Source organism: Varanus komodoensis, unplaced genomic scaffold (assembly GCF_004798865.1).
Source record: "Varanus komodoensis strain SLA01 unplaced genomic scaffold, ASM479886v1 scaffold5, whole genome shotgun sequence".
NCBI lineage: Eukaryota > Metazoa > Chordata > Lepidosauria > Squamata > Varanidae > Varanus > Varanus komodoensis.
The window spans coordinates 47122564-47137841 of NW_025336087.1; the positions used below are offsets into that span (position 1 = coordinate 47122564).

Sequence of the window (15278 nt, forward strand, 5' to 3'; positions counted from 1 at the left end):
GTAAATTACAATGAAAAGATTCAGATCAATCATATGAATGCAACTGAAATCAAAGCACCATGGGCTATGTGTCTCAGAAAATTCCCATAATTTTGGAGACAGCCAAATTCCGAAGGGTTCAATCCACCTAACATCTGAATAAGCATCTAGAAGGCAGAGTCACCACGCCATTCCAGACTTTGAAAAATAGTAAAGCAGTAATGCAAGTGTTTTACCACATGCCCATGATACATCAGTTCACAAAGCAGCTTGAACCAGGATGGGGTAACGTAAGGCACAACTGATTAAAAAAAAAAATTACTTACCTTGTTGATTCACAGGCTGTGCAGGCCTTTGGTCCTATGCACTTAGGACAGGAAGGATCACAGAACTGACAGTGACCAAGAGGATCAATATATTCTCCTGGCAAATAAGAGCTTATTTATTACTTGATTCCCTTTATGTTTTACAGACACAGCCTTTTATAAGGCACAGAATTCCAGTAGCACATGAAGCAAATATTGGTTAATTCTCATACAAAGAAAGAAGCAAATATTGGTTAATTCTCATACAAAGAAAGAAGCAAATATTGGTTAATTCTCATACAAAGAAAAGTGAGCATGTAGAGGTACAATCCAACTCTAGGCATGACCCAGCCAGCATAAATAGGAATTCTAGGTCTTTATTCTATCTAGATGTGAATAGAATTGCCCCCTAGATCACAAATATACTAATTGCTCAGCAGCAACCTCCATGCTTTAGGTAGCTGGTGTATTTGTGCATGGGAGGTATCTGAAACAGGGCCAATAATATTTCCCCCAGCTTGGACTAAGAGTGGTCGCTGAACTGAAAGTTCAGAAGCCGCTTGAGGGCTATACACTGCAAGCTGCTACCTCAGGATGAAATAAAGGGTGATCATGATAATCTCACTATTGATAAAATCTGAGAGATGAGGTTGAACCTGATAACATGATTAATTGGGCTGTGTGTGCGGTATTAACAAGAGGCAGTTGATCACTTTGTATATAATGCAGCAGAGACGCTGCCCTGCAATGGAGCTCATGAGCTTGCGTTACGGAACAAACCCTCCAAAGGGTACAGGGCTGGCCCAGCCTTTAGGGAGAATAATGAGGCAGACACCTTGGACAACTGGTTGGGGCATAATGAAAGCGCACCAATTATAATGAACTGTGAGGGCAGCAAATGTGTTTTTATTGTATTTTTACTCTCAGGCAGCGTAACGTTATTGCACTGCTAATGAGAACAAAACAAAAAGCATTGATTGGATGGAATGTGGCAGACGTGAAATGGCTTGTAGATTGATAGAAGGGGACCAACATTTATGTGTCTTTTTAATTGTTTGTTTCTTTGTTTATAAGCCAGAGTGCAGAGAAAGTAAGATATCAGGTATGGACAGGTTGAGAAAAATCGCACATACGTGGCAGAAATATGTTATTTTGGTTGACAAATCATCCCCTGCATCTATGCCATAGAAGAACATCAAGAACACAGGTTTCAATAGATGACTGAGGAGATTAAACCAAGCCTGTATTTAGATGGATCTGGAAATAGAGATCTACACAGATGTTATTTTGATTTGTATACAAAAGGAACAGCATAAATTTTGGACATAAATTGTCCTGCTCAGCATAAATAAGAGTGGTAGATAGCGAAACCACTCAGAGATAGAGAAATGACATGTCTTGGGAGGAATTCTGTACACAGAGCTGGCTCCAAACTCATCTGGAATTCTCTATAACAAATGAACTGTTTTGCACTGCGGGATTTGCAAGCATAGACTGATTTCCAGGAATCATTAGCACATTTGTATCTGGCAGGGAGTGAAAATATAGAGCCTTTCCACCTTGCTTTTTGTCTGTAAGCAGTATTTTTGTTCTATTTTGCTCCCTTATGCTTTGCATATGGCGACTGACAAAACATTAATGAAGAAGTGAACATATTTCTCCTATTTTTCTCTGGTGAAGTAGGCACTGATGATAGAACAAACAGCATCTCTCCCCACAGTGGTCCAGGATAGATCTCAGAAAATAAGTGAGGGCTCAGCAGCCATACTGCCCTGACAAAGAATGAATTCAGTATATCAGTGTCTCCCCAGTGTGGCATTTTTTTTGCTTAATATTTATAAAAATAGATTACTTTTATATGTATGTTGTTTTCAGTTCATACAGCTCAGTTGAAGACAGGCCTGTGCCAGATCTAACAATCATAGGCCAGTAAGCTTGGTATACCTGCCCAGGAACAAGCCATGTTGTTGAATATTCCTTCTTTGCCCACCCTTCCTCCCCAGGGTGTCTGTGCTGATATCATGGCTTCTTTAACTCATTTTCTAAATGAGAGGACTGTGGATCAATCCTTATTTTGTGACCAGGTTATGAATCCAGGCATATCAACCAAAAAATGAACAGGCAAAGAAGGGATGGGCCAAGTGGATTCTCAGGATGATAAACTGAGTGAAATTGTTATGTCTGGAACAGGCCAACATCTGCTTTGCATCTTTCTCAGCACAGACATTCCTATGCACTTATAGCTCAGGCTTCATGTTGGGGACCTGGCTAGCCCTCCAACTAACTACTTGGCATCCGCAGTCAAACAAGGCCACATCCGTCTCACTGCCACCTGGAGCTAAAGAGCCCACATCAGCGTGGAGAAAAATTGCTAGGCAGGCAAAGAGTGAAGGCAGATGAGGGATGCAGCATTGCTCTCCCCTGGCCTTTCAAGTTACTTCTTTTTCTTCTTCTTCTTCCCTGGATTGGGGCTTGTGTCAAGTGCCATAGGGCCGAAATGGTTGTGGGAAGAAGTGCATGGAGTGATACTGCACTATGCTGCAACATTTTGTGCTGCTGCTTTAAGCAGCCCAGCCAGGTACCCTGTGCAGAAAGAAGCCTTCAGGGCTTGCTTCTGCAGAGGCCGCAGAAAAGAATCTTGCCATGTCAAGCCTCAGCAAAGCAGAGCTCCTCTTGATGGGGTTGAAGCACAGTGCTCAGGCCCCAGGCGTGAAGAGTCCTAGAGACCTGGCGGTTGATTGTTAGTGATAACTGTGATGAGGAGAGGAGAGCCCTGGGCTGGGTGCAGCATGATAGAATGATTCTGCCTTGATGAGATCTGGCCTGGCTGAGCAAGATTTGGGCATAGGAATCTCCCCTATTGAGCCTATCATCTGCTATGATGTAAGTCATTTCCCCCTCCTTTGTCTTTTTTCTGTAAGGCTGGTTGAGAAGAGGAATGTGGAACCTCAGGCCTTCGGCCAAATGCAGACGTCCTTGAATTCACTGGGGTTGTTATGATTAGCTGTTTCCTTCCCATAACCTGGTCTGAATCCAGTCTGAAATGGATCTAGATGCTCTGTCTCATCCAGGTTTGCCTGGAGTTGGAAGGGTACCAATCACTCTAGTACCTTGGCCAAGAATGGAATATTAGTGACTGGTTGGTAATTATCCAATATAGTGGGATTTAGGGAGGGTTTTTTCAACATGGATCTCACCACTGCCTCCTTCAGGCAGCCTGGAAGCCCTGCCTTGACCAAGAGAGGCATTAGCAGCACTGCATTTCCAGTCATGCAGCCTTCTCTGGATGCTTTTAAGAGCCAATAAGGATAAGAATCCAAAAAGGCAGATTGGTTACCTGTAACTGTTGTCCTTGGTTGGTCATTTGTGCATTCACATATATGGGCTCTGCACCTGTGTAGAAATTCTCTTTGGGAAGTTGCTATAGCTGAGAATGATTTGGGGAAAAACCATCCTCCATTGTCATTGTCAGTATATTACAATATATACTGGTCTTAGATATAGGGGGAGAATTGAACCAACCCTAGTTTGAGTTGAGACAAACTGTTGCTGGCTTGGTATAATAAAAATGTACTAAAGTGGGGATGCGGAGGAAGAAGTTTGTGTGACTGCACAGACGATCACTCAAAGAACTATAGTTACAGGTAAGCAACATGTCTTTCTTCTTGGGCTCTGTACATCCCATATATAGGTGATTGATCAACTTACCTACTGAAGATGGGCCAGTGGAATTATCAAAGAACTGTCGAAAGGACTGGTCTGCTGAATGAAGAGTCTGCCCTGGCACAGATGTCAAGTTGACAGTGCTTTGTAAATGTAGATGGAGTTGACCAGGTACGTAGTTGGAGTTGACATTTAAGTCCTGAAGAGGAATTCCAGTGTGAAGAACAAAAGAAGCTGCCATTGCCTAGGTGGAGTGAACTTTTAGTGGTCCCTTAAGATGTAAGCCAGGTAGCTGATATGCCAAGGAGATTGTTTATACCACCCATAATGTGAATCTCTAGGAGGATACTGGTAGACCTTTGTTTGCCACTACAGCAGAGAATCAGGTTCAGTGAACAGTAAAATGGGATTTTCCTGAGAGCCCAAGAGATGATGTCTGGTTTCAGTGGGAGGGTAGAAAGGGTTGCAGAGCTGTAGATAGTGTGCCCTCTTGTTTGTTGAGATAAAAAATGGTGTTGACTGTGGCAGTTTGCCTATGGTGGTGACAGAAGAAACTCTGAAAAGTCCAATCACTTTCTGTACTACAGGCATTTTGAGATGGGTTATGTCTCTGAGGTTCGAATTGGCTCCAAGTGCCCTAGATGGTGAGAGATCTGCAATGCGCTTCCCACCTTGTGGATGCCACTCTGGAAGGCATGGAAGTCACACCCTGCTGAGATTAGAGTGAGACACACACAAATGAAGATTTGTCTGGATGGGGCTTGGGATCTGAAGACAGGTACAATGAGGGTTGTCCATTGGATTATAGGACTATGGGAATCAGAACGTAAGTGGCCTAATCCACAGTCTGGCTAGTAGAATGACTGTGATTGTGGCTGCCACTAGACCTAGAGGTCACTGAACTTGGAAGCCTGCAGTAATAGGTTCTTTCTGGCTTGTTGGCAAGCTTGATCGGAACAGAAGCCCAAGGTTCTGGTATACTAGTGCCTGTGGAAAGAACATTGGGATAGGCTGTGATGTGCTGGATTGTCTGAGAAGGGGAAAGAAGAGACTTTTTTGCATTTTGCAAAGGCCCAGGGAGTCTAATAAAAACTAGGTAATTGAAATGGAGTGGAGCAAGTCTTGCTTGGAAGGTGCCATAAGCAGCCAGTTATTTGAGTAGGGATAAATTTGCTTTCCCTGTAGGCACAGGTGGGCACAAGCCACTGCCATACATTTTGTAAATACCAAGGGAGCCATAGCCAGATAACTACAGGATAGTAGTAGCTGGTGATGAGCACAGTTAATTGCCTGCTAGGAAAGGATGGAGGCTTCTGCTTGGAAGATGCTGGCTACCTCTGGTCTTCTGGCAATTCATCTGGTTCTCTGACCATAAGGAAGCCTATTTTGTCCCAGAAGAAGAGTTGGTAGTGGGCCATCACAACCTGGTAATTAGTGATCTGGAGGCCAAGAGTAGTAGAAGAGTAGATATGTTTTTCCCGAGAGTCTAGATGGTAGGTCCAATGGGTAACCTTTAGTTCTGGGGGGAGGGGGGGCAACTGTACAACTCCTGAGTTGAAACAAAGAGCTTGGTGACAAAGGGCATTGGACCGGAATAGGACTATTTGCTGTCTAATCAACTGGGTGTCCCTGAAATGAGACAGTAAATTGGTGTACACCACTGGTGTCCAAGGCAGGATTGAGAGTGCGTATGATACTCTTGAGAGTATTAAGGGTCAAAATATATTTGCAATCATGGGAATATCTTCAAGAATCATAGTAGTCCCAACAGGTTGGAGGAATGGATCACTGTGTCCATCTCAGTTTAATACTGCGGATGGGAAATGCTCTCTGTGCTGAGTTGGACATTTAAGGTTGTTATTGTCTGGCTTCATCAGTATCAGGGAAATTGCATACCGATAGTGTGGTGCTGAGGAAGTTCAAGGAGGATGCAATACTAGTTGTTGAGTTGATGCAGTGCAAATTTCTCCTTCAAAGATGGAGCTTGCCTTAATCAATTCCAGCCCTGATACCAGAAGGCTGATGTCCTGGGCATTCACTACCAATAGTTCCAAGTGAGCAGTCACTGAATGACAGATGGCTCATAGAATGCCTCCTATGAGTTTTAGATTTTGAATCACCAGACGATTTTGCAGACTTGGCTTTATTTCAATACCTTTTTGGTTGCAGAAAACTCCAGAGATCAGCCAGACATAAAAGAATTGTTCCAGTTAGAGCTCAGATGGGAAAAGACACACACAGAAGAAGCTGGAGGATCTGAGGTGGAAGAATGCTATTTCCCCATTTTTACTGATTTCTCTACTGCCCCAAGGGTTTGCTTCTATACAGTCTTCCCTATTCCTCCAGGCTTGCTTTGAAGAAGCATCATAGTGTGGAAAGAGTCAATGGTGCCCAAATGAAAAAGACAAAGAGGGTGTCTGGTGGGTGGGGGATTACTTTCTAAAGGAAGCCTTCAGGGTCATGCAGCCTAAGGAGGACTCACTAAAGAGGCCAAAAACAAAGAAAGGCTAATAAAAGCAAAGGAGTGTACCAATAAGGACAGAAATAAATATAACAATCAGGTAAAAATTAGAACAGAATAAGTGAAGGGAATTTAAAAAACTCAATTAGAGGAGCAAAAAATGCTAGTGGTAGTAATGTAGTTGAACCTTTGGAGGCTACCACAATGGCAGCTGAAGAAGGACTGAGGGGATGGGCAGAAACCATATTTAATATATTGATGGTTCCCGTGATGGAGGATTTTTTCTGAAAAACATTCTCAGCCATAAAAACTTCTCAAACTGAGGCTGCACACAGATGCTAATCCTGTATGTGTGATGCACAGAGGCCACAAAGAACACATTTGGTGACTCTTCTCCATGGATTCTGTCCTGCTGGCTGTTGTTTCACTTGATTTTTCTCCTCCCAACTCCCTAGAAAACCAGGCTTCTTGGGTGGCTCTACTTGATGAGGGAGGGCACTCAGGAGTGATTGTGTCTACAACCTGGTCACAGTTTGCTTAGTCCCAGCCTCTAAACCTCCTACAGCCCATTCAAGTTAGGGCTCAGCACTCATGTCCAAAGCCTAATCTTCCATGCACAGCAATCCTTGGTTTAAACACTGTGTGGGCTTGGAGGTGATTGCTCCATATATGACCCTCTGCACGGATATCTATAACATCTGTTTTACGATTCTTGCACCTAATATGCTTAAGAACGGTCATCTCATCTGAGCTATCTGAATCCATATGAGAATGTGTACAGAATTCCCATGTGTACATTTTAATTCTTGTGTAATCTATAAATGAGCCCTCTTTGGGAATAGGCCTATGTGTGTGTGCATGGAGGTCACTGGAACAAATCTGCAAAGACATGCTCTGCCAAAGTTCAAGAGTTTCTTATGGGGGAACATCTTAGAATACATCTGGAAAGAAATTTGTTAATGACTGTCCCTTAACACCTAACAGGTTTCCTTTATCTTTAAAAGCTGGCACTGCGTATCTTTTCATCAGGTTCTCTTACTTCCTCAGTGCCAAATTTGGCTAGCATGGAATTCATTTCCATCCTCAGCTCTCATATTCATACAACATAACATGGCAGAAAGTTAATTTTTATAGTCAATCAAATTTAGCTAGGTAATGATGTCAATGAACAAAAAAGAATTTAACACTCATTGTCTTCAGTGATGTCATCGCACAGCCAAATCTAATTGGCTATGTAGCTTTCTGAATGAATGGGTAAACGCTTCCACTTTCTTTCAATAAAAGTTCATTGAAAGTCGTGGCATTTTTCATCACCTCTTGTGTTCACAAAAAACAACCCCCCACCCCAATGTGGGAGAATTCTCAATATGCTTCTCCCTGGATGGCTTATTGAGGTCCCATTCCTCTAAACCCTAAAGCAGGCACTATTTTTATTTATTTCTATTAGTTTATTAAATTTCAGTCCCATCCATTAGCCAAAATGGCTCTTTCTAAAAACTCCATTACTAAAGAAAGAGCTTCTGTATCATAGTTATGCTATCGAGCTGGACTGGCTCATCCAGAGACTACAAGCAAACATGCAGAATACAGTGAAAGAGATGAGGGACCATTCAGTGAGTACACTTGTTGTCCACACATATTTTTGCATTAGCTCGTTTTGCTTTTTCTGCCTCCTTCTCATGTTTTAGCCAATAGCTAAACTTTCCTTCGTAACAACCTAATTAACAGAGCAGTCCTACCTGCTGCACTGAGACGTGAGCATACCAGATGCCATATCCAAAGATCTACCAGGTTCATGCCAGCAGGGAAGAAGGGACAGAGGAGTGGCATTTTCACCAATCCCATCTCTGTTTTGAAAACAAACAAAACAAACTCCCTTCCGTTCACTTCAGTAGGAAGAAATCAGTCTAAACGAACTCCAGGAGTGAGTCCAGGGACCAGGAATGCTGTGGATCCATTACAGTATGCTTCCCAGCATGCCTTCTTTACCCCACGTCAGAGAAGAACTAGTTGTGACAGCTTCTGTGGTAGTTGGGCGTGGTGGGGAGAGTGTTCTGGACCTCTCTGCTCTCAGAGGGGGAGCTCCGACATACCCTGTGGTCCCATATTGTGAGTCGCAATATTTTTGGAGGTATGAAATTAAAGTCTGACTTTCTGCTAGTCACTAAAATCACCCTACAAAACCTATATTACCCAAAGTAACATCCTAAAATTCAGCTTAATATTCACGTGAATTATATTTATGGAAAAGTAATAGAGAACTGTAGCAGGACAAATGCTCTGTCAGGGAAATAAGAAACATAAACATCATTTCCAATACAAACACAATATATTTTAGGAAATAACACATTTCCTCTGGGGATGAACTCGATCTGAGCATTTCTGATCCACGGAATATATCCTAGTACATTGATATGAGTACACTACTGGGTGCTATAAGAGCATAATTATGCAACAATACAATGCATAGGATCTTCACAGAGTGATTAAAGCTGACAGCAATACAATGCAAAGCCATTTTTCAATGAAAAGTTCTCTGAGTTTTTCTTTAGTGTCTGATCTCATGATTTCCCCTGGCTGTAGAAGCTGTCAGTATAATGCTAACCTTTTGTTAAATCATACTTTATCTGTTCCTATGCTCTCTTTGTAATGTGTACTGTACTGTGTAAGCTTTAAAAAAGTTTCTTGAAGCTCTGTCAAATACGCTACATTTGGCATTTAAAAATGACCACACTTCAGAAACACTGTAACAAAATAAAAATTATGGAACTTGGATTCTGAAATCATATACTCTGTAAGTATCACCTCACATATGCTACGACTTTTTCTAAATTTCCAAAGACTTGAGTTTAAGTCTGGAATGCCACTAGAACATAAGTGATTATCCTCTCATAGTTTTGTAGGGGAACCCTTAGTGGGCTATGAATATTTGTGGTAAAGTTGCAAGAACTAAATTAGGGTAACTAAATCTGACTTGCTAAAATATGCACAAAAACAGCTTTCACTTTTAAGTCATTTTCCAGCCCTAATGGTAGTAGAGAAAAGAGTAAATAAACAAGCCATGGGACCATTTCCATGGACTTTTCAAAGCTTACTAAACAGAGGAAACCAGAATAACTTAATAGAGAAGTCTGGGTTTCAGTGTAAAAGTTAAGGTTAATGTTGGAGCAGGCAAAGTAATTCTAGTGCAAATTTCTGCTCACACAGCTCCATTCTATCAATGGTTGCTGAGCAGTTTTGGACACTTTGTTCAAAATGCATCAACCACTAACAAAGGCCAGAGAATATATTTTGCCATTGGTGGGACATATGTCCACAATAGATCCATAGTTTTAGATTGTATAAGCAACATGGTGACCTTCATATGTTTTGGACTAAAACTCCACAGACCCTGTTAGCTATAATGGCTGGTTGGAACTGAAGGGAGCTGTAATCTAAAACTTAGTAGTAGGTTGGGAAAGGATATTATAAGCAGTGGAATTTTATTGAATATCAGCTCTCAAATGGGGATCTATGTGTAACTTGGTGGATATGATACAAAGAGTGATCAGTCTTATGCCAGCAAATTTCTTTCCATTTGGGAAATGGAGGAAGCTGACAGCAGGTGTGTGCATGCGTGCACACACATACATGTGTGTCCAAATATAAATTATGATTCCTGAAATACAAAATACTGAAAATCTGAATCAATTAATTCCACATTAATACAAATTGAAGATATACAAAATAAAGAAATTATGAGCATACACTTAAACCTAAAAATCAAACAGTAATGAGTATTTTTATAAATATTCCCTAGTAGTTATTAGATGGCGAAAATAACATATGAAAACTATGCATACTTGCTACATACAAGCAAGTATGTACCAGCCCAAAAGAGAGATGACTTACAGGATATCAGTGAATATCAACAGATTTCCTAGTTTTAGACGTTTACATGGAGAATTGTTCTGTTGCTGTGCTCAGTGTGAAATATGCAAGGGTCAATTGCGAAGTGTTTTGTCTTTTTCTATTGACACTTCTCTGTTTCAATTCTGAACCATTGTTCAGTGCTTAGGCAGAAGCTGAGGGTTCTTTCACCCAGGGCCACTGCTACTGTGATGCAGGGTGCTGAGAGACGGCAGCCGGGTGTTGGAGACAGATGTGTGCCAACCAGCCTGCTCTTCCTCCTCACCAGGTTGCTGCTTTCAGGGGCAGTGCAGGATGCTATCCCATTACCAGGGTTGAAGAAACAGTCCAGCTGGCTTTTGAAAATGGAAAAGGAGAAGACACCTCCTTGTTTTTTTCCCCTCAGGCCCCAATTACACCCTTACAGTGTAGGAACTACTGAGTGCAGGATGGGGGCAGGTGTCTAGCAGAGACCTCAACTTTTATCAAGCCCTTTCCTTAAGTTAGACCTGAAATATTTACATGTCACTGCATGTCAAGAGTGGTCAAACAAGGTCAAACAAGATGTAGCTGTGGATGATCATGGTCTTGGTATCTGCCTGTGATCGAGGGTCAAGGAGACGCATACAGTCCTTTACACAGAATGTGAAGATGTCATTTTTATATTTTCCCATAGATTAAAGTTTTCCACAAGACCAGGCTGAGGTGCACAGCCAAAGCAAAGAGGTGAGGATATATTGGCACTAGCAGCTTAGTGACACCACACTCTGTGCCTGTCTACTGTGCACAACGGAACATGTGGACCATACCGCAAACTCGGCATGCCATCATATTCTTTTGCCCTCTAAGGCTAGTTCGATGAAAGGATGCCCATCATGTGAAAACTTTAGAATGGCAGAAGAGCTCCCCAAGCTATTCTATACAAGGATGCAAGTACACTGTCAGTCCTTTTCTTTTCAAACACCAATATTTTAATTTAAAATATTCTTTCACTTTATTTCAGATATTTCTGCTTAGTACCAAATTGCTTGCTGGGGAAAAAGTGGAGAAGAGGAGGAGCCCAGTTAGTTTCCCTTTCAAGTGTAAGATTTTATATATGGCTCATAAATGTGTTTACTAGACCAAAGGAACAAGAACTTAGGTTAATTTAATAGAAAAAATAAAATATGGAATAACATTGATTTTGGCCAATATCAATTACAACAGTACTACCCTATTTTACAAATAACAACTGGACATTTTACACATGTACAGTATTCTTCAGTAAAAATGTATCTGGATTTAACAATGTGTCAGTATTTAAAAAATTAAATTCTTTTCTATAATTGTGTTAGAAGCATTTGTAAGTATCCAAATAAATTCTTTACAATTCAATACATTATATCACAATAAGGAATATATATAATATATATTTATTTATATAATATATATACCATTAACTTAAACTTTGAAAGCATTATTTTCTAGTTAATAATGTTATGTAGAGAAATGAGGCAGTCCAAACAGTACTAGCAGTTAAACCAGTACAAGTTGTGATAGTTTCATAAATTTAGTAGGAAGCTGGGAACTAAACATATCATGCTGACTGTGGTTTCCTAGAAGACACAGTCACCAGCCCCAGTCCAGGTATGTAAGTCACACTTAATTTCCACTGAAATAAGTCTGACAAATTATTTGTGATTAACTTAATCACAACTAATTTAGCTGGATCAGGGGCACCACATCTGACCATTTTCCATTTTTTTTACCACTTTCAAAACAAAAATACCATTAGCAATGACAGCTGAAGTAAACTATTTTCAGGAGCCTGATTATAGTTTGCTTATGAATTCTTTTTCTATTCTAGCTATTTTCAGAACAAATTCTACACAATCTTTGCATAGCCTTCCTTCCCTCCTTATTGTAGCCCGCTTTTTAAGTTCTAGCAACAGTAGTAGGCTAACTGAAAGCTGTGTGCATTTTGTGTTTGTGTGTGTGAGAAGGGGAGGGGGAGAGACAGAGAGAGACAGAGAGTATGAGGGAGGGAGGGAGGGAGAGCGTAAGAGAGTAGCTACTTTCTTGCTCAGTGTGTTCTACAGGTCAATTAGAACAAATGCCCCTTTTCACATTGCACGGATCCTGTTGAGAAGGCTTGCATGCTCCATTTGCCCATTCTATTAGTTCTCCATTTAGTTCTATGTTTTCATCATCTTATGTTGTACCATAGCATTTTTCTTAAATCACAATTTTTTCCTCTAGAATAAAAGATAAGGGAATTAACAAGCCAGCTGACAAGATGTTATGGACTTCAGGCATCTAGTACCCATTCCCTTACTCTTTCCATGCCTGCGTTTAAGTTTATAAAGAAGAATATCTATTTCAGAATTACTGGAAATTTTCAAATCTAAAAGGAGACACTTTTAAAATGTTAATCCTAAAAGAGAGCTATTATTTTTGGAAATATATTTTCAGTGTGATCTAGATGAAGATATTGTTTGCAACACTTGAGGTTTACTTTAAAATGAAGGCTTTTACAAATTGGAGCATTCATTTGTAATGCTTTGGGTCCATTATAGAATTGTAAAAAGATTAGGGAGCCCTCTTTTCTTTCATTATCAATGAAATGGCTTTACATGTCAGTGTTGTGCATAACTAAATGCAAGTTATTTTAAAGAGGAGAAAAATCTGGCTGTTTTAATCTTCTGTTAGAAGTTTAACCTTGTTTAATGTATGAATGCTTTGCACATCAGTTGGTCAACATAAATGTATGAAGTATATACTAATACAATCTCCAGATTGCCTGGACAATGTAATATCAAGTTTTAAGTTTCTTTTGGAGGTTTTCTCTACTTATCATATGATAACAGAATCAGAATAACACCAGACCTAGAACTATAAATTATCTATTATTGCACAATTACCAAATTTCTTCACCCTTGATGGAACATTGCTTATGTATGCACATCAAGTATTGAATTTGGTTCACTATATTAATTCCAGTTATAGGTACTTATCATGCAAATGTTTGTAGAAGTTCCATGGCAATTGGGATCTTGACACTGTTCCTTTTACATCATTGCTGCAATCCAGAGAACCTAATTAGTTGTCAGAAAACAGCCTACCATGAATGTATAGAATATGCATTGTATAGAAACTCATTGGAAGTTTTCTTCAGAACGTCATGCACATTCAATGCATATATGATATTGTGCATGTTATATTCACTTCTGTAGAAAAACTAGTTGTGTCTGCATAAAATGATGCAGCAACATTGCTATTCTATGCAATGAAATGACTAGAGAATCCATGTATGCATCATAGCTTCCATGAAAACAAGGAGTTTCTGGATTTGGCTTTTGGGGATCTGAAGTCACGACAACCTCAACAAAGCATAAAATGACCTCACCTTAATCAAATGAACAAATAGGAAAATATAAAAGTTAAGGGTGTCTGTGTAAAAAGGCAACCTTTAATTTAAATGAACCAGATTTATCATTAGTTAACAAATGGTTGATAGCATTCATGAAGCAATACTGAAACATGATTGGGTTAATCACAGATTGTTAGGGAGTTCTTGGGTGGTATCCAATTTTAGTTTAATGTATGTCCATTCATTTCATTGTTCTAACCTAATAGGACTAAGATTTGATATAATCTATTATGTTTATGAATATTTGTATATTGTCCTGATGAAGATCTTTTGAAACTGAAATGCAGCCTTCCATCCTTCCTTTTTGTGTTTTACATTTTGGTTCATGAATAGTTTCTACTGCTTGTTGACTAACAATAGATGGTTCATTCAAATTAAACATGACCTTTTAACACTTTCTTTTCTTTATCTATTATGTTTTATCTTGTCTGATCAGGTCATACATGGCCCATGCCTAAACAAATTATTTCATATATAAGTTATATATTCTATGAAAATGTTACTATTATTGGTGTATTCTGGTTTCAAGTATGAAAGCTACACTTTTAAAAGTAGAAGAACCTTATAACTTCCACAGTTTATTCATAGCAGGAAGAAAGCCCTGAAGGTTTAAGACCTTTGCACCTTTTAAAATGACTTTAAAAACAACTATGACAAAAATATCAGATTCCAAAACATGCCAGTCAACCTGGCTTATTTTGTAAGGTTTTGCAAAATTTAACAAATGCTGTGTGATACAAAAGCAGTACACAGCATGGACTAAAAACCATATGCCAAAAATGTATGCAATATAACAGTGGTTGCAAAGCAGAGACCTGCCCCCCCCAAAAAAAGATGTTCCTAATTTTCGCAGGAATTCCTTTATTACCTACAGTTCTTCCTCACTCTGATTATATTAGCATAAAAAGACTAATGCAAGCACAGTTTTGTTCTATTTTAATCTATGTAAACGTGTGTTGTATTATTAAAATACTCAACACTTCTTGAAGGGGAAACGAGCAGGAAAAGGAAAGTTTTTTTTTTAACAACAAGAACAACAACAACCCAGGGACATCCTTAAATTGACAAGAAATCAAATAACTTTAATTTTGGCATCAAATGCTTTGGTCACACCATACTGACACTGTGATCTGGGATGCTTGTTCTAAACACCCAGTTATGAAAGGTAGGCTTGTTGTAGATTTCTGTTTTAAGTTCCAACATAAAGTTCACTGTCTCCCCAAAGGGGAGTTAGAGAAAGAGAAAGAAAAAGGTGGTTTGCTTTTTTCCATTTTTTTTTTCATTTTTAATAATATGGATTAATCTATAAGTCTACAGGAGCAAGAGAGAAAGGTGCCAATTCAGCCTTTTAGTGTACATGTTCTGCAACAAAGTTGCTGAAGCACTTTCCGTTGGCAAAGATTATTCTTTTTCACTAGCATACAGAACCCTCCTTCGGCCCAAGATTCTTCCGTTGCTTCCAGAGGTCATAGAAAGTGGAAGGAAGTTGAAGTTTTGAACAGCATGGTGTCAAGTGGAGGAAGGTTTAATTTGTCAGACAGGCAAATTTGATGGAAGAGGCCATTCAGGATCA

The 15278-nt window shown here is 39.7% G+C and overlaps 1 protein-coding gene across 2 annotated transcripts in view; it reads right to left on the minus strand.

Annotated features, from left to right (window-relative positions):
• PCSK5 (proprotein convertase subtilisin/kexin type 5) overlaps nt 1-15278 on the minus strand; it is a 250488-nt gene that overhangs the window by 52324 nt on the left and 182886 nt on the right. The window contains exon 21 of one of the 2 annotated variants that reach the window (XM_044445944.1): nt 306-402. In XM_044445944.1, the coding sequence (XP_044301879.1) occupies nt 306-402 (97 nt within the window). Of the gene's footprint in view, nt 1-305; nt 403-14766; nt 15162-15278 lie in introns of those variants that run through there. The other variant, XM_044445943.1, reaches the window with a different exon arrangement.